Below are 20,648 nucleotides of genomic sequence, written 5' to 3'. Positions count from 1 at the left end.
CCCTCCTCTAGCTTATCTCTCCACGCTTCAGGCTCACTGCCTTTATTCCTGATGAAGGGCTTTTGCCCAAAACGTCGATTTTCGAAGCTCCTTGGATGCTGCCTGAACTGCTGTGCTCTTCCAGCACCACTAATCCAGAAATTTACAATCTAGCCTACTGTATAGCATGTTCAGTTCACAGCCTTTACTTTCATTGATTCAATTTGATTTTCTTTTTTTATTTTGTGGCCAACATTAATTAGTTATAAATTACCTGTGGTGAATTGCCCATCTTTTTCACATCCAGATACAAAACAGGACAATTGAATTAGCTTATACTTTTTAATTAAAACTGAACCACTAGCTGATGTATTAGAAGTTGTAAATATTAGGCAGAAGAGCTTGTGGGAAGTATTTAGTGTTTAGTTGCTGAACATCTTAAGTGAAGAGGTTGGGGCAGAGAAAGGAAATTGACTCTGTTTGTCCTTGCATGTTTTCATTTCATCTTGGCACTATTTTTAACTTAGATGAAATGAAGATTTATTGTAAGCAAATGCAAGCTAATTTTGACTTTGTGGGTTGGAAATGAGCTTTTCAGGGAATAGTCCAGAGAGTCCCTACCTTGGCCTTATATTTGTATAACCAAGAAGAAGATTACATGTGTTTTTTAAAATTGTTTATTGACTAGCTGGACAATGTGTTATGAAAAATTAAACTTAGGCCCTCCTTGTGGACTGGTGATAATGTAGTTTGCGTTGATTCAATCGATATTATCCTCTAAACTGGATAATCGTGATACGTTCAGTATGCCAGTTCAGCTCAAAGTGGTTAATGCCAGGAAGTCTTCCAAGTGAGCGTGACCTATAGGGGTTAAAACTAGCATTTTATAATTGGAATGTTTGTGAGCAATTCTTTGTAAGTCAAGTGGAGAAAACCAGCAATGTAAGACATCTGAGCTGGGTAGAGGCAATAGGGAGGGAAAATGACACTGAGGTAGCCAATGATGAACTGAAAGGAAAGAGATGGTTTTGGGGAGGTATTAGAAGGCTGTAATAGAGAGATGAAGGAATAAAGCACATATAGGTCAAGTAAATGTGTTTGGGGTTATAGGCTTAGATGAAAGATAACTGCCAACAGGTTGGGCCAAAAAGCATTGTGGGAGAAAATAAGGACTGCAGATGCTGAAGATCAGAGTCGAAAAGCACAGCTGGTCAGGCAGTATCTGAGGAGCAGGAGAATTGACATTTCGGGCATAAGCTGTTCCTCTGAAGAGCTTATGCTTGAAATGTTGATTCTCCTGCTCCTCTGATGCTGCCTGACCGGCTGTGCCTTTCCAGCACCATACTCTTCAACCCCAAAGACATGAGCTCAAAACTGGCTATTCAGCCCAAACGTGGTGGCATTTGGGCATGTCATGAGCCAACTGGAGTTGGTACAACTACACAATCTTTGTTTTCCAAGGAAACAAGGGATGGTAGAAGAATGACGAGAATTTCAGTTTGAAGGTTTGCAGATATCTTTTTTTTTTTTGCTGGAATGCTGTTCAGACCACTTTCCAGAAAGAAAGCAGAGCCTGCATGTTGGCACATGCAAGATGTTGATTAATGTGCAGCAAGAATTCTCCATTAGAATATTCAGTTCTTTCATGCATTTGTACGTATGTATGTGTGTGTGGGTGGGTGTGTGAGACAGAGGAATAGGTGCTTTTGTCGTGCTGACTTGCCATTGCTCATTGAGGTATGCTTTAATTTGATTGTCACCCTCCAGTAGAAGAGACCATGCACTCAATTTTATTTCAGATTTTTAAAATTCTTTGAAAGAACGTGGGTGTAGCTGGATAGGCCAGCACTTGTAGTTCATCTCATTGCTCTTGAGATGGTGAGTTGAATCACTACAGAGTGTGTAAATGAGCATTGTAGGGAGGGAGTTTCAGGGCCTGAAAAGAGCAATCTAATCTGAACTATTGTATATACTCATGTATAGGTCGATGCCATGTATAAGACAACCCCTCATTTTGGCAAAAAAGTCTTGTTTTTTCCATATCTCATGTATAAGTTGACTCTACTATATTGCATTCATTCATTCATACCGGTAACTCTATTCATTGCTATTTGCTTACTATATCGTATTTTCGTTCATTCGTCCGTCTGTCTGTCCGTCCATCCATTTTCCGCACTAGCCCACGTTTTAAAGTTTATTGTCTTGTTTTTCAGGTTAGATCGTATTACACATTTGAGACGTCAGAAACTGAGCAAACACCATCTTAAATATGACTGGTAAGGATGGATGGCATTTAGTTTGTACAACTGAATTTCTGCTCAGCATTCCCTGGGAACAAAGGGCCTTCTCTCCAAACCATCAGCAGGTCTCCTTTCCGATATCTGTGATTTCGATGATAATTCCTATGATGTTTAAATTTTTTTTAACCCATTTTCTTTCACTTGCCTCTGAGGAGCTAATTCTGTCAGAGTTTTTTGTGTCAACAATCTCGCCCTCCTGAAACCTCTGAATACCCTGATCCATCTCCTTGTCTTCTGCTTCTGCATCTAGCCCTGTCCGACCAATCGGCATGCTGAAGACTGATCAGACAGAATCTGATTTAGAGTGACAACACATAGTGCTCTTTCTGTCTTGTGAATGACTAAAGATAAAAGCAGAATAATGAGCACTTTAAAGGATTCAAAGCCACGTCCTGGGTTCTGCACATTCCTTCAGTGAAATTGGATCATTGAAACCTGCTCATTATAGTAAAAGTGCTCAGTGTTTTTAAGCTATAAGCACACCAAATACTTGGACCTCATATGTTCAGTTGATCAAACTGAATGCAGTAGTGAGGAGACTTGAAGGTCTTGGAAAGTTGAATGGAGAAGCATGCTTCCCTCATTCATAATTGTTTTCCAATCTCTGGCAAGAAACATTATTTTGTGTAAGCCACTGTGCTCTGTTGATTTTGAATTTTGAAAATTTGAGTACGAGAACCCTTAATGCAAGGTGCATGTATTGCTTGAAGGGATGATTTTGCAAATTAATGCTAAATGATATTCTGTATTCTTGCTCCATATTATAAGTTGAATATTTGTCTATGAGCAATGCAACACTTACAATGAATTGCAGTATAAAGGTCAATTAAATGCTATTGCATAATTGGAATAACTTGCTGAAAGCTATTTGACAAGCCTTCTGCTGTGGTTTGGCAGTGAGGCCAATGTCTAAGTAATCCTTGCCCAAGACTAAATCAGAGGGGGTTGACTACTTATTGCTGTTCACCAATTATAGTACTCAAAACTTGTTTTTTTCCCCTTTACACAAAATACCAAAAGATTCCACCCCCATTCAAGTAAAAAGAAATTGAGAAGCATCTATTATAAATATTCCAAAATATGCAGTGCCAAAAAGGTAGCACAGCAAACAGGAAAATCACAGCATTTCTCCAACATCTCTCCACTTGCTACTATTTCAGGACCTTCTTGGCACAACCTGTGAATCTGTGGACATGTGGGATTATTGACTATACCCCACATTTGACTTTTGAGGTGCAAGTGAAAGATGATAGGGATAGAAGTGGCAAACCTTTCTGTGCAGATTTACTGGCTGTCAGTGCCCTGTTAAATGATGAGTATGAAATGCTTTGCTGGGAGCATCTGCTAGCTTGAAATCCACCTGTGGCCATGATGGACACAGGCATGCATGTCCAATAGTGCCCCTCTGGTAGGTGACCCCCCTCTATTTTGGTTGGAGAGCTGAGCAGTTATCTCTGTGTGCATCTGGCAGATGATAAAAAGTCTTCAGTTTTAGGGCAGATAAGTGGAGTGTTTCTGAAGAATAGAAATTAAACAAAGGAACTGAGCAAAGTGATGGAAAGTATAGAAAGCTGAACGAGGATACTTGGAGAAAGAGGAAAATATAAAATGTGGCAGAAGGGTAAGTGTTATGGATCAGACTAGACCTCATATTAACAACATAGTCTAGACTTTTTTTTTCTTAATTTAGAAATAAGTGCAAGGTGGTGCATTCCAGATGCAGTTCGATTGGTCAAATTACCAGATTTGAAGAGCAAAACATTATTCGTACACTGCAGTTTAAAATACAGCAAAAGAAAGCAAAAAAAGTTGGCTTAGCTATAATTCTATTGGAAAACTTAACAGAATAAAGGATTACTTAGCTACTAAATGGTAACTGTTCCACTATAGTAACATCCCATAAATACACCTTTGGCAAAAGATTCAGAAAACAGATTGTCTCCCATGCAACCCCAGGAGGAAAAACATCAAGAGAACTGAGTTAGCAGGGGGGAGATGTACTGCAGCAACAGACCTAGCAACAACTGCTAATGCTGATAACTCAAAAACTAAAAATCCTGGTTCTGCCAGAGTTTGACGACACCCCATCAGACTGCTTCTATTGTTCCAACTTTTAAAAATATAACCCAAAGATCTAACAAACTGTTTAAGTTTTCAATAGATATCTGGCACCTCTGTCTTAAAACATTGTTTTTAAAACAAAAAAAAAGCAGAACAAACCCATAGGATCATCACAGTAAGAACTGGTGCAAAAGAACATTATTTCTGCAGAGAGAAGAAATATTAGACCTGGATCAGGAAAAATGTTATGGAGGTACAAACAGAAGCCTGGTAAATAGTGATGGGTAAAAGGAATGGAGCATGAACTCCTTGTGTGTCTGCCCCTCTGTGGAAAAGGGAATGTAACATGGTAAGAGAGAGCATGCTTTCAGTCAACTTGGAAATGCTATGGACCTTAGCATATTCACTTTGTGGGTCTGAGGACCTAAATGAATGAGAGCTGGGAAAGTAAGAGAAACCGTTAATGAAGGGGGCTGGAAAAGTAAAGGAAATGCAGCCCAGTTATCCAACTATATTCAGAAACACCCATCTAAGGGCTTGGAAAAACTAATGGTAGGAAGAGAAAAGGGTGAGTCGGAGGAATTGTTGCTGTCCAGAAGTAGACCCAGTATAAAGCAACATTCTTTAACTTTGCAGTGATGCCTAAGAGTCACCATTATTAATAAACAGCAAATCTTAAATTATCTTAAACCTGACTACTTGTAAATTATTCTAAACATGATGCTTTTGTTTTCTAGAAAACAATTTTCCACCGCTCCCAAAGTTCATTCCGTTGAAACCGTGTTTTTACCAGGATTTTAATGAAATTCCAGAACCACACAAAGTCCTGGCAAAACGCATTTACTACCTTTGGATGCGTGAGTATGAGAACTATATCACAAGTGAATGTGTTTGCATCCTAGATGTGCTGTGGACCCCAGTAACATCTCTAACCTTCCAAACATTGTTACAGACCCTTTTTCTTTCAAGGGCATTAAGGTTGATTGTGTCTATATTTCAAAATGGTGAAATTTCTATTCAGTTTCTGTGTCATAGAGTCCATGCAAGTTGGATGAACCAATTAAATGGTTTAATCTTCTCTGCTTACACACAGAATTCTACACTGATTAAAATATATGTAATCATATTTTTGAATAATGAGCCTAGGTAGAACATTGAACTGTAAACATGCCATTTACCTCCTGGAATCCAGATACAAATCCATATTCTGTAGGTGTAATCACAAACTTTGTAAAGGTTTAGGTCTCCTGTGTGATCAGTTTTTAGCTCCTGACTCATGCATATACCTTAAAAACTCCATGTAATCTTATCTTTACCAGTTATAACTAGTGCAGCAAGCTGAATAATTAGTCTTGCTATCTTAATGTTCACGTTGGTTTTTGAAGCATTGCAAAACACACATTTCTCTGCTTCTGCCTTAAGGAGTTGATGCTAGTAATCTTTGAGGTTGGAAGGGTTATTTCAGTCTCGGTGATCCCAGCTGATGAGAATACTGGACAAGTCAGATTCCAGAATTAAACCTCACTTGATCTTTTTTTTGCCTTGGGGCAGTCACTGAACATATTAACTAACACAAGGCAGTCCATGTACTTTTGACAGAAGTATGTTAGGTTATTATACAAAAACAAAGTTTTGATAAGTTGGAAAGTTCTTATGAACAACACAAAGAAAGATTCGACCTTTTTGTTTCCCAGCAATATCCTTTACAAATGCTCAACCCCACTCTGATCTTCACTTTTAAAATTTCCTATTAAACTGCAAAGGTTGTAAGCATTGCATTTTGGTGACTTCCTACACATTTCACCAGACGTGTTTCTCCCCCATCTTTCCTAGTGACACACTAACAGGCTTGCTGATTGACCTTTTTATTGAGCTCTTGAGAAATGCTCAGGACCTTTTCCCAGCCCTCCTATTTTAACATTAAAACAGCTTGCAACTACTTTTGACCTCTGGCCTAGAAAACTAAAACTGCCCTTCTGATTGTTTTCATTCTTCTGAACTGACCTCCTTATGGCTCCTGACTGCCTTTATGTAGGTAATTGAAAACTCAATTTATTAAATACTTCAATTATCTCACCCGGCATTTATCTGATCTCTTAATCTCATGCTTTTTGTGAGATGCTGTTTTGAACTCACTGATCAAAATTACTTGCTAACTCAAAGTCACTGTCACAGGTTTAAAACCAAAAACACACTCTTTGAATTCCAAATGATATATTGTAAGCGTTCATCTCAGTCCTAGGTGGGCCTTTCTCATTTGTATAATGCTCAACATAAAATACTCCTTTGGGAGAACAAAAAGTATACATATCACTGGAGTTCAGACTTAAGACATGCAAACTGTCAAATACTACCAATGCCAATACCAGTATTTTAGATTTAGTAGAAGGGCACCCAGCCTGTTTGATCAATATATTGGGTGAGAACTTTCTGGAGTGGCACAGTGACTCAGTGGGTAGCAGTGCTGCCTCCCAGAGCCAGGGGCCATAGTTCGATTCCACCTTCTGACTATTGTCTGTATGGGGTTTGCATGTTCTCCGTGTCTGCATGGATTTCCTCCAGGTGCTCTGGTTTCCTCCTACAGTCCAAAGATATGCAGATTAGGTGGATTGGCCAGGCTAAGTTGCCTGTAGTATCCAAAGATGTGTATGCTAGGTGGGTTAGCAATGGGAAATGCAAGGTTACAGGGTAAGGGGTGGGCCTAGGTGGGATGCTGTTCAGAAGGTTGGTGTGGAATCAGTGAGCTGAATGGCCTGCTTCCACACCATAGGGATTCTATGATTTGTGGGTGCGGTGAATTCTGAGGGATGCAATTTATTGATGTACTGTTTACCTTCTCCAACGATTTGAAAATTCAATTTTTGTCCATTACAGAATAAGAACCGTTCATGAACTATGTAGTTCTTGCTGTGAACCCCTATCCCGATTGTTTAGTTATTAGTGTCTTTAACACACTTTTTAATCAAAACAGATTTGTTAATCTGGCATTGAGCAATTGTCTTTAATAATTTTGAACCATGATTGAGCATTACAAATGAAAATCTATTTCATTGAACAATCAATTTAAAAGCTGTCAAGTTAGAATACAGAGGATCTCTCGATAGCACAAATTAAATGAAATCTCTTTCTTTACCTGCCACACTCCCAAACAGCTTACCTAGTGTAAATCAATTATCCGCAAGGTTCAGAAAAGGAATCAATATAATAACTTTAATCAGAAAGAATATTTTTCTTCCTTTGACTGTGCTGCTCCCCTGGGACGTTTTTTTTTTGATAATTCTTCAAAGCTTTGGAACTTGACTGTTTGATATTGCTTTCATTTACTGCAATCTTCTCACAACATGGACAGCTGCTATTTCTTAAGTCTGAGTATTTGCCTGTTCATTTTCAATACCTTGGGATAGGTATCAATATTCAATTAATTGAGTTTTGGCTTTTGTAGTATCCTTGAGTTATTTTCTTTCAAGTTTGTTTGTTTCTATAAAGCTTTTAAGATCAGTTTTATTTATATTTAAGAAAGAAAACTACGATAAGCAAATAAGATGAATTTTCATCCTATTGCAAAGGCATGCACAACAGTTCCCTATACAACACTAAAGAGATCAGGATAAAACTGAACAGAATTTATAATATAAATGCATGTGGTTTGGATTGTATCTTTCTGTTGAAAGAGCTTCTTGATAGTCATGTAATAACAAACAGATAATGGGCAGTTACAAAAAATGTAACACTGCTGGGCTTAATCTTCAGGGGACAGGAATGCAAAGGATTGGAAATTACATGAAGTCTTGATTTGCTCCATTCTGGATAACTGCATTCAATTATGGACTTTCACCTCCCTTCTTCTACACACGCGCACACACAGTCTTTAATGCAGCTTAGTATCTATTGCCAGAATGATACCAGGGCTTAAATAGTAATACTGTGAAGAAAGTTGGTATCAACATTGCCCGTGTTTCCTTTGCATTTAGTGGGTCGCGAAACAATCTCATTGTGGCATTTACAATGTGCAATGATAGGCTTGAAGGGCTGAACTGTTCTTTTTATCCCCAAAGACATAGATTCCAGCTATTAACTCTGAGCCCAGTAATTTTGTAAGTTGAGGGAGCTGGAGAAACCTCAGTTTCATCTTAACATGCATGTGATTCAGAAGCTGCCTGAAAGCATTTACACTGGTCTAGGCTTTATTCATTGTCATGTTAGAGCAGTATAAAATAGGTCTAGTATATCCCACTTACAATTACTTGATTAAATTGCTAGTGTGAATCTTCTGTGTCAATAAGCAGTTTATTTCAGTGTTAAAACAGTGCTGTAATGACAAATAACACACTGGGGTAGTAGACTGCAGGAGCTTCTGCTGCAGTACTTGATATTTGCTGCTGGATGGAGCTGTTTGCTTCTTAATTCATATTGCTGTTAAACCACCATCAGGTCAGGTAAAGTATTGCAATCTTTTGTTGTCATTGTTGGCTTCTGAGACTGTCTCTTCCTTGTACTCTGGCTCTGTAGCCACTCAGATATTGAATGTTGGACCAATACATTGTAATTTCCTAAGACTCTTTAAACAACGAATGAATGAAATGATGTGAATTCTGTGTGAAGAATTTTGAATGTACAAAGGATGTACAAATGCTACATACAAATTTGATGTCTGTTTATTGTTACTTAAAGTTTTGATAACACTGAACAAACATTTTAAGAGAAGGATCAAAGCTAAGTAAAGTCCAAAATTTAATCTAGTCAAGTTATGATTAGATTAGATTACTTAGTGTAACCCTTCGGCCCAAGTCCCCACCGACCCTCCGAAGAGCAACCCGCCCAGACCCATTCCCCTACGTTTTAGCATAGCCAATTCACCTAACTACACATTTTTGGACTGTGGGAGGAAACTGGAACACCTGGAGGAAACCTCCACAGACACGGGAGAATGTGCAAACTCCACACACAGTTGCCTGAGGCGGGAATTGAACCCAGGTCTCTGGTGCTGTGAGACAGCAGTGCTAACCACTGAGCCACCATGCCGCCCACAAACAAGTTTTAAACAGTCTATCCCTGATCAACAAATTCTGTGAAAATGCAATAATACAGATTTTATACAATTTTTTATTCAATTGTACTATATATTCTGAATATTAAATGGTCTTCATACTTCTGTTGAAGTACTGTACCACATGGTAATATTAGTTTTAAAATTATTTATGATAACAGCAATCCCAAATAATACAGTACTTCTGAAGTGTAGTCAATGTTGTATTGTAAGTTAATGCAGGAGCAAGTTTGTGCATAGAAAATTCCCATAAGTAGGAATGAAATAAACGATTGAGTTGGGTGTTGATTTGAGGGGTACATTTTAACCAGGATACCAAGTGAATATCTGTGGTTTTTCTTTGAATTGTCATTTGATCATTTATGTTCTCCTGCGAGAATGGCTAGCTTAAATCTCAAAATGAAGATGACATCCACAGTGAAAATGTGCTGAGGTCTCCAAAGTGAGACTTGAGCTTGCAACCTTTGGACTCTGAGATGGGAAAACTACCATGGAGACAACACCGAAACCTTCGATGCTAAAAAGAAAGAACTGTGTGTTGGAAATCTAAAACAAAAACCGTGCTGGAGAAGCTCAGCAGGTCTGGCAACATCTGTAGATGGGAAAATAAACTTAATGTTTTAAGTCCAGTGACCCTTCATCAGAACTGTTCAAACAAAGGACTCTGTTTCTCTCTACAGATGCTACCACACCCGAGTTGCTGTAGCACCCTAACTGGGGGTTTCTGTAAGCTTTACATTCTTTTGACTTTGAAGCTTATTCCTAGCTTAGATTGTTGGGAGCTGTACTCTGCATGGCAACTACATTCTGCCTCATTGAAGAAACCTTCAGTAACTGTTCTGGGTTTAACGTTAATGCTCGTCTGTCTTCTGTTCATTTATCTTCGATGCAAAGGCCAAAAGATGAGCTGGAAACGCTGAGTTAATAGTGTTTGTATGCTGTTAGTTTTACAAATAGAGAATGTTAATCAAGTTAATTGCTGTGTGTGGAATTTATTTTGAGGAAGGGAAATGTAGCGAATTTGCATCTTATTGGTCAGTCCTAAATTCATTTCCTTTGACCTCTGGCTTTTACAGATACTTTTATAGATGTAATTTAAGTTGCTTCAATGTAATGTTTCAAGGTAAGGATACCCAGCCAACAAAGTTACAGCAAACCGCAGTGCATTTTTTTATTGTCCAAGATATCTTTTGAAATAGATATTGAATTTCAGTGCGTTATGTTAAACGGTTTTTAATTCCTCACTAAGTGGAAGGTTTAATGGTACAGCATAGTAAAATGTGTCAGGCTTTAGTCTTGCATATATCTTTATTTAAAAAAAAAAAGAAATTGTGTTCTGGTGCAATTACATTGTCTGAGCTTTTGTTTGAGGTTTTGAGTTTGTTTGAAGCAAACCTAATTTCTGATCAACTGATTTCTCATCACATCCACTTGCATAAACATTGCGTTATGCTGACCAAGAGCTGCTTTTTTTTTTGGTAGCTTTTTTTTTTGATTTCTGTTAGCTCTCTAGCACTGTCAGTCAGAACTTAAGAGGCAATACTAAGATCAGATTATGGGTGTACAACAGCATAAGAACTGGGAGCAGGAGTGGGCAATTTGGCCCTCAAGCCTACTTCACTACTCAATGCAACCATGGCTGATCTCATCTTGGCCTCAACTCCACTTCCTGTCTGCTCTCTATACCCCCTAATCTCGTATTCATTTTAAAAAAAAAAAATCTTTCTCCTCCAATTCACTGTGTCCTGATGTCCACTGCACTCGGGTCATGAATTTTACAGATTCACAACACTTTCTGACATAAATCCTGCTCATCTGTTTAAATTTGCCACCTCTTAGCCTTAAAACTCTTATTCCCATAACTGGTAACATTTGCTGTACTTTGTCAACCTCCTTTCATGTCTTCTTTTAAGCCTCAGATAGATCTCTCATCTTTCTAAACTTCATCAAATGTATGCCAAAACTGCTCAACGTCTCCTAATACGCACCTTTCACCTCCGAAATTAAACGAACCTTCTCTGAACTGCTTCCAGTACAATTATATCCTTCCTTAAGCAAGTGGACCAAAACTGCATGCAGTGTTCCTGATATGGTCTTGTATTTGAGGTTCCCCATACCAAAAACCTTGAGCACTATTGAAGTATACTTAATTGCCAAGCATGCTCAATAAAAGTAACTTCATACTAGTGAAGGAATCAATAGTTTAGAAGCAGAGCTGCTAGTTTACGCTGGTACTAAGGAAGGCGAACAATCACTACAGATTGTACAAAGGAGAAGATTTGGAAATTACCCAAGAAAACATCCTTTCAGTACCAAGTATTGTGGAAATTTTGGGCTGAGAGGTTTGTTTGGATTTTGCAAGTAAGATGTAGGTACACAGTGCAGTTCAGGATTATAAGTGTAAGGTAGCTAATCTTGTCAGCATGCCTAAAATCTCATTTAGAAATTGAGTAGTTGTCATTTCACATAGAAAGTACCATGACCCTGTGTGCGCTCAGTGATTCAGAGGCAAGATTTAGAATATTTCCAGTAATAGCAATCTTACTGCAGAGTTTAATTATTGAAAGTCCTTGTTCTATTTGTGCTTTTGGTCATTCAAACTCCAATTGTCATTAAGTTGAGAAATGTTCAGAACTTTAAATCCAAGCTACAATAGTAAAATGTAGAAGAATATGGACAGTACTAGCACCAATTCAAATTTTTGAATGTCATTGGTGAATATGCGTCCAAAGAAATTTACACTATCACTTTGCATAATGGTCGAGCTTGTGTAAACATTGACCCCCAAATTTTAGCCAAGAAATCGTTCATTTTTCATCAACCTCATGTATATAAGTCAACTCTCTTTTTTTTTTCTTCTCTGCATCCATGTTCCAAGTTCCTCTTGCACATGCTTCTTGGATACCCTTGATAAATCATAATATAACACCTGAAGGTGGTTGTTCCCCTCTGTGTCTGTGCATGCATGTATGTTTATGCTGCTTTTAGGTATAGATTTGGCAAGAACAGTCTTCAATCAATCCGCTGTGATGAGATGAGTGGAATTCAACCCCTTCAGAATGTTACTCCTATAATGACTAAACCCTACTTTTTTTAACTTAAAAAATTGAGCTGAGACTAAACTGAACCTGAATAGACAGCATATATTAACCTTTTATAAATTTTAACAGGAAATATAAACACAAATGTTTAACATTTTATTTAAATTCAATGACCTAAAGCATCTGAATCTGTTGTTTGGGACAAATCAAAAATATAGCTGTTCACTCTTTAGTAATAGATTTTGAATGATGTAGCCCCACATCTTTTTATTTTTTCTAAATTAGCAAGTTGTGAAACTGAAGTGATTGCTTTGCACTGCTGCTTCACTGTGGAGAAAGTGAGGTCTGCAGATGCTGGAGATCAGAGCCGGAGATGTGTCGCTGGAAAAGCGCAGCAGGTCAGGCAGCATCCAGGGAACAGGAGAATCGACGTTTCGGGCATAAGCCCTTCTTTTTATGCCCGAAACGTCGATTCTCCTGTTCCCTGGATGCTGCCTGACCTGCTGCGCTTTTCCAGCAACACATCTCCGGCTCTGCTTCACTGTGGAGTTAGACAAGCCTCACTGTAGTGGGATTTTTCTCTTCCTGAAATGGGAAGTCAAAATTGTGAAGAAACATATTGCAGCTATAGATTGAGTATTGGTTTACATGAGAAACATCACTTTTTTTTTCTGAATCCCTATCTAAAAGGAGATTTAATAGAGGTGTTTAACTTTTTAAAAGGGTTAACCGGTAAAACTGTTTCCTCAGGTTGAAGTTACCAAATCAGAAAAGGAGGCTATTTGGCTCATCACGTCTGCACTGTTGTACCTCTTTTTTTTAAAAAAAAAAAAAGAGTTATCTAATCAGTCCAACTACCTTGCTGCTTCCTTATTCATTTATATTCTTTTACCTTCATGGATTTGGCCAGTCCTTTTTGGATTGTTAGTACTGAATTTCAGTTTCATCCCTGTCAGATGTTGCATAGAATAACAGGAGTAAAGAGAAACTCCCTCTCTGGTTCTTTTGTCAGTGATGTAAAGGGAACTTATGAGTCTCATATGTAGAGTTACTCTATCCTTTTAACCTGTAAGTGAGAAGAATTTAAAATTGCCGTTGAGGTTGAAAAGCAAGATTGAGGAATTATTTTAGACAAAGGGTCTTTCAGAGCACAACTCTTTTTTTTATACATAATAAGTTGACTGTGTGGCCTCTTTCATGGGAAAAAATGATAAATATAAACAGAAAAGTTGCAAGGTAATGGAGAGAAATCAGGAAGGTGAATTTGTCTTCAGATACCCTCAGCTGAAAGTTGAGACAGATGAAGTTTTCATATATTCTTTCCCAGGGTGTTCCTATTGCTGGCTGAGCCAACCCTTGTTGCCTCTGCCTAATTGCCCTTAGGCTGTCAAATCTTTAGTTCTTGTGCTGTAAACCTCGAGACTTGTCTGAGGAATCTGATATCTGTTACAGTTCAAGTTTATTGTCAATACCTTTACTGATTTAATGAGCTTAATGGCACTTCTAAATTGAACAGTGAACTGAAGCCTGTATTTATTCTCCAATGGGACCTTGCTATGCACATACTGCCAAGTTTCTCCATGTTGTAGAAGGCACTGCACTTCAAAAGTACTTCACCAAAGTGTTTTAGAATGATTAGAAATTATGAAAATCATTTAAATGCTAGCTAATAGATTCTGCTTAAGTATCACTGGCCTAACAATTAACTTGTGGGAAGCTTCTACCTGAAAAACACATCTAACTGATATATTATTTTAAAATAAAATCCATAACACTTAAAAGGTTGAACACCGATACTAAATAATATAAAACATATAAAGAAACTGGACGTTAGCACAAGACTAATGTGATTCTTCATCATGCTGAGGAGATGGTAATTTAATGGTCATGTCATTGGTTAGTACTCCAGAGATTCTGGTTCACCCTCTGGAGATTCAGGGTTCAAATCCCATCATGGCAACCGGTGGGATTTAAATTGAGTTAATGAACTTGGAATAAAGCTATCTCAGTAATGCTCATCAATTGTTTAAAAACCTATCTGGTTCTCTAGTCCTTTTGGAGGAAGGAGGTCCATACTTAGCTAGTGGAGTCTATGTTTTACTCCTGAACCACAGTCATTTGGTTGACCTATTCAGTGTCCTGTGCAATGGCTTGGCAATTATTAGGTTCAAGGACAATTAGGGATGAAGAATAATTGCTGGCCTTGCTAGCAGTAACCCATATCAAAGAATGGAGGAATAAATCATTCTTTTTCCCCTCTGGAAAATTGATCGATCAGTTTCTCATAATGCTCCCTTATATTTAAGTTAAGCCTATGAACAATCACTTGGCTTTCCAGATGAGATCATAATGACATGAGCGCGTGAGCTGAAAGTCTCTGTAAACCTCATGAGCAGAAACAATTTCTGGTGGTCACAAATGTCCTGTTTAATTGTATAAAACAATTTCTTATTGAAGCAAATGCTTTGTGTATTTTAGCACTTTAGTAGACGAGTACAATAACTTCGATTTGGTAGTTCTTTCATCAGTCTGTTTTCACACCTGACAAGGTTTGGAAGTTACTGTTTGGCTGATAAGTCTACAGCTGTTAACATTTAATCCATTCTGCTCACAACCATATCCCAATTGAAACCGGATTGAAAGATATGTGCAACTTTTCAAAATCCTGCTGTTTTTGACTTTTGCAACTGTACCCAAAAGTAGAAGCTCATGAAACATTTCCTTAATTTTTTTTCAATTTAACATATTTTTCCTTGACAGACTGCTCAGATGTTATTACGCACCTCTGGAACAGGTGGGTTTTGAACCCAGGCCCCTCCATCCAGGCTTGTGGACACTACTACTGTGCCACAAGAGGGCCTCTCCGTCTCTTGTGCAACACTTAAAACATTATACATTGTAAGGTGTCACTTACCAAAGGAGCTTATCAGAAAACCTATTCTCAGATTTTGGTCAGCTCCTATCTTTCTTTTTCTCCTTAGTTGGAATAAAGTCCACTCTGAGGCATAAACTGCTGCAAACTACATATGACAAAAGACAGAAATTTCTCGACCTATACCCACCTATAGGTGTAGCCTAAGAGAATCATTAGGCTAGAGATAATGCCTGCTTGTGAATGAATACACGAAAATTGCAGCCCTGTTTGCTGTACAAAATAAAATGTGTAATATTGGGACATACTAAGAAATATTTATTTGTTTGCTTCATAAAAGGAGTTGTCCAGCTCCCAAATGAACTATCACAATTCTTAAGTCATATTTGTCCAGCTGAAATATAGCTCAAGATCATTTTGTCTGTTCCCAGTGAATGTTGAAAGTTGTGTTACAGAGCAGTCAAAAACAGACTTGGTAGTGTTAGCAGGGCAGTGTTCTCAATCTGCTTTTATACAGTAATTTCTATTTTTCAGGTTTGTGGTAATGTATATTCTTTCATTTTGGTATTTTGCCAACAGAAATTGGGAAGGATTAACTGCCTCCACATTCATTGACAATTTGAACTGCTTGTCAATGTCTAATTTAAAGGTGTTAAACCAGGCCTCTGCAAATGCAGCATTGCATATCAAATCTTGCATTAACATTAGATGCTATGCTGCAAGTGATTGTCAGTAGATGGCAGTACTTCACCATTTTAAAGCATTGAAGCAATTGATTAACTATGCACTGTCAGGATTTACATTGGCACTGAACTTGAGCAAATTATTTGAACTTTAAAAATTCTTACTGTGACCTTCATTTAAAAATTTGATTTCAGCATGTGGTGATTATTAAATGTTGAGTTTTTAACTTCAGTTTTGTTCGGCAGTATCATTGATTGGAGCAACAGCTTTGTCTTTCTGTCTCTAACCTCCTCAAATCTTAAAGCCATAAGACCTTTTTGTTCCTCCAATTCTGGCTTCATTTCATGTATTAGGTAGCTATAGTTCTAGACTTGCTATCCACTCCTACATAAATGCAAGTTATTGGCTTTTCTATCTATTTATCTTTCTTACCCACTATGTAAAGGGAGTTTTAATTGATCTCCGCAAGATGCACATCTGATATCATGCTAGCATTAAGGAGTGTGAATTAACTGAAGTACAGATGAAATGATATTTACATTCATGTTTAAAGTGGCCTGTGAGGGGTGCTGTAGGACTGTTAAACAACTGATTCCAGCTGCTTTGAGGCTGCCTCTGCATCTGTGTGAAGTATTTGGACAGCGTTCAAAATGCTGGTAGGCAGAGGATTATTGTGTGCTTTCATCATCATGTCCTGAACACTTGAGCGGTAAACATTGTCCATGTAGAAATACAAACCCAGGCCTGCAGTCTGTTACCGTCCATTGATCAGTTCTATTGAGCTGCTTGGTTAATGTACTCGAGGAAAGTCCTTACTATTTTATAGCAGTCCTGTTGGTCATTGCACTGACTTGCTCCGATCTTTTAAATGTGTTGCCTCTGTAATTAGATTTCTACTGAGGTGAATAGCTTCTCTTGCAGGAGTGGACACGTAAATAAGAATTATCCACATGATTTGCACAAACCTTTTTATTCCATTATATGTAATTAGTTATTTGGTTGAACACAATTTGGACGTTGATGAAAGGAGAGTCCTGCCATCGAAGCACTTTGTCTTGTACTTATCAGGACAAATGCAAGAATGCCAAATTTCAAACAATTGCTATTATTTTTACTACAGGAAGTAAGAGAGGTAGGGGAGCTTAAAGTTCCCTTTTGCTTTCTCTATAGCAATGTTTTGTCTAATCAGTTGACTTGTTAATCAGTCATCACCCTTTTCTAGTATAAATTATTGTCATCATTTGAGATTTAGCATTCCTGATGAGTACAAGATGAAAAATTCAAGCAATCCATGTTTAAAAATATCGTTTTAATTTTAAGGATAATTCTATGCATTTTTAAACCACTTCAAAGACTCTTCATAATTAACTGTCCCTGTATTATTAGCATTAAGAAAAATGGTACATAGATATCATGTTTACTGACTGACAAAGTGGAGTTAGGATATATAATCTTTTGAAGTTGATTTCCTATTTGAGGATTGTTATTGAAAGGGTGTTGTAACAATGTTTGCTTTTATTTTGTGTGACTGTTGTATGTGATACTGACTCCCTAATGATGTAACTGCTCTGCATGGAGGTCAGCTGACAAATTATATTTTTCTAAGGTTAGCTTTTATAAATTTTTCTTAAAAAAAAATCATCCTTTGCATGTTAATCTCAAAAGTGCAGTTCTGCACATATGTTCACTAAATTCCATCTCTGAACTCTGGGATATTATCCGAATGTAGATGGCTCATTCTTGTGACCTACTGTATGACAAATATAACCTTCAAGTTGAGTGCTGACACTTTCAAACTGGGGCTAACCCAAGAGTTCCAAAGAGCCATTGGAAATTGGAGCTAAAGTTTTAACAAGGTTATTTGGATGTTTGCTCAAGATGTTGAGAATTAAGCGCTAATGAAGTACAGGGATAAAATATTTTAGGAATAATTTAGAGAGGATTTTACGCTTCAGTTGAAAAGGGGATCTTGAAATCTGTGTGCAGTTTTATTCGAGGCAGGATGGAAAGGTGGGGATTCAGAGGTGTGATTGATACCAGGAATGGATGAACTGTCTTATGATTAAAATATTGGTCAGATTTGAGACATGTTTCCGCTGATGTTTTAGAATTCCATGATTTGAAGTATACAAGCTCTCTGACTTTGACCAGATGGACGTGGAAGAGATGTTTATTCTTGTGGGTTAGTCCAGAGCTAGGAAGGATGATCGTCTTAGGGCAGAGGTGGGAAGCTTTTTGTGATTTTGAACACTAGTTCAAAGTGGTGATGTTGAAGGTCATTGAATAAGGTGGCTGTAGATGTATACTTGTTAAATAGGAAATCAGCAATGATCTTATTGAATGACCTCCTTTTGCTCCTAATTCAGATTTGATAAGTTGATCATAGGCACCATCATATGAACAAAAGGAGAATTTAACATGGAAACATAGAAGATGGGAGTAGGAATAAGTCATTTGGTCCCTCAAGCCAGCTCTGCCAACCAATATGATTGATTGTTGAACTCAGATTCTAATCCCATCTGACTCCCATCTAATCCCATTCATCTCCCTCACCTTATCTCAAGATGCCTTTAGCCGCAAGACCTATATATATATCACCTCCTTGAAAACACTGTTTTGGCCTCTACCACTTTCTGTGGCAACAAATTTCACAGGCTCACCACTCTGGGTGAGGAAATTTCTTATCATCTCAATCCCTTATCCTTAAACTATTATCCATAGTTTTGACATTTCCCCCACTATCCGAAACATCATTTTTGTATCTAACCTGTCTAGTCCTGTTAGAATTTTAAAAGTTTCTGAGATTCCCTTCATTTTTTGAAACACCAGTGAATACAATCATAACTCTGCAAAAGTGAGGACTGCAGATGCTGAAGATTAGAGTTGAGAGTGTGATGCTGCCTGACCTGCTGTGCTTTTCCAGCACCACACAATCTTAACCCAGCCAGTCTTAGCATTGGGTCTTACCACCCCAGGGATCAGTCTGGTAAACCTTTGCTGCACTTCCCCATAGCAAGCACATCCTTCCTCCTCTGATAAAGAGACCGAAATAGATGTGGCCTCGCCAATGCTTGTGTAATTGCAATAATACACCCTTGTACTTGAATCCTTTTGCTGTGTAGGCTTACACACAGTTTGCTGTCTTTACTGCCTACTGCACTTGCGTGCTTACTTTCAGTGACTGGTGCATATAAGGACACCCAGGTCTCTTTGAATATTCCCCTCTTTTTTTTTTAAATTACAGCCATTCAAATAATGTCTTTCTATTTTTGGTACCAAAGTGTATATCCTCTCATTGATGCACACTAAATGCACATCATATATGTGGATAATGTGGCATTATCCACATATGCTCACTTGCTCCGCTGTCTAAATGGCATTGCAACATCTCTGCATCCTCCTCACAAGTCACCTTTCCTCCCACCTCTATCATCTCAAAGTTTAAGAGATCATATCTAGTTCCCTCATCTAAATCATTAACATATATTGCGAATAGCTGGACACCTAGTGTAGTTGAAGGTACCCCTTTCATCACACTTACCATTCAGCAGATGACCCATTTATTCCTACTGTTTCCTGCCTTTAATTAATTTTGCTATTATTTAAATACACTAGCCCTAATCCCATTAGCTTCAATTTCTTATGTGGGACTTAGCCAAATACCTTCTGAAAGATCAAATAAACCATTTCCACTGGCTTCACCAATCAACAGTACTAGTTGCATCCTCAACGAATTCCAGTAGATTTGTCAAGCATTATTCCCCTTTTGTAAATCTATGCTGACTGTCTGATTCTACCACTGTTTTCCAAGTGCTCTGCAATAAAATCCTTGATAATTAACTCTGGCATCCTCACTCCTGATGACAGACTTCTGGTCCAGAAGTATCTTTTTTTTTCTTTCTATCTCACACTTGTTAAATGATGGGGTTACAGTACCTACCTTCCAGTCCAATTCCACAGTCGAAAGAATCTTTGAAGTTGACCACCAATGCATACAACTGTTTCTACGGCCAAGTCCTTAAGTACTCTGGGATTTAGATTATCTGGCCTTATTAGTCTTCAATCCCATCAATTTCTCTACTAATACAGACTTGCTCCAGTTGCTCCCTCTCACTAAAGTCTGTATGCCCTATCATTTCTAACATGTTGTTTGTGTCCTTCGTTAGGACACTCAAAGTATGAGTTTACTTCAGCCATTTCTTTGATCCCCATTCTGACTGTAAGGACCTACATGAGTTTTCACCAATCTTCTTCTCTTTGCATATAGATAGTAACTTTTACACTCCAATTCTTATGTTTCCTATAACCTTGCGGTCATATTTTACTTTCCCCCTTCCTAATCAATCCCTTGATGCTCCTTTGATGTATAAAACTGTTACAAACCCTCTGGTCTGTTGGTATTTTTCTTGCCAATTTGTATCCCTCTTTGCATCTAATACCCTATCTCTAACTTCCCTTCTGAGCCATGTTTTTGCTATTGTGTTTTTTTGCAGTCTTGCGCCAGACAGGAATGAAATACTTTTGGAGATCACCCATTCAGCTCTATAAAGAAAGCTGTTAGGATAGGGAGTGCTGGAGTGACTCGGTGGATCTCCTCCTCCTGACATGGAAGATACTCTCTGGTTCAAACCAAATTTCAAGACTATAAATGCTTCTGGTCGAAA

General features: G+C 38.0%; 1 protein-coding gene across 4 annotated transcripts in view; it reads left to right on the top strand.

Moving 5' to 3' along the window:
• LOC122542468 (secretory carrier-associated membrane protein 5) overlaps positions 1–20,648 on the top strand; it is a 60,020-nt gene that overhangs the window by 14,761 nt on the left and 24,611 nt on the right. For all 4 annotated transcript variants that reach the window (XM_043680202.1, XM_043680199.1, XM_043680200.1 and 1 more), the window contains 2 exons: positions 2,193–2,255; positions 5,078–5,197. In XM_043680202.1, coding sequence (XP_043536137.1) covers positions 2,249–2,255; positions 5,078–5,197 — 127 coding nt within the window. In that variant the 5' untranslated portion in view covers positions 2,193–2,248. The remainder of the gene's footprint in view (positions 1–2,192; positions 2,256–5,077; positions 5,198–20,648) is intronic.

Source organism: Chiloscyllium plagiosum, chromosome 40 (genome assembly GCF_004010195.1).
Source record: "Chiloscyllium plagiosum isolate BGI_BamShark_2017 chromosome 40, ASM401019v2, whole genome shotgun sequence".
Taxonomy (NCBI): Eukaryota; Metazoa; Chordata; class Chondrichthyes; order Orectolobiformes; family Hemiscylliidae; genus Chiloscyllium; species Chiloscyllium plagiosum.
The sequence above is the reverse complement of the archived record's forward strand: the minus strand, read 5'-3'. Positions and strand labels throughout refer to the sequence as shown.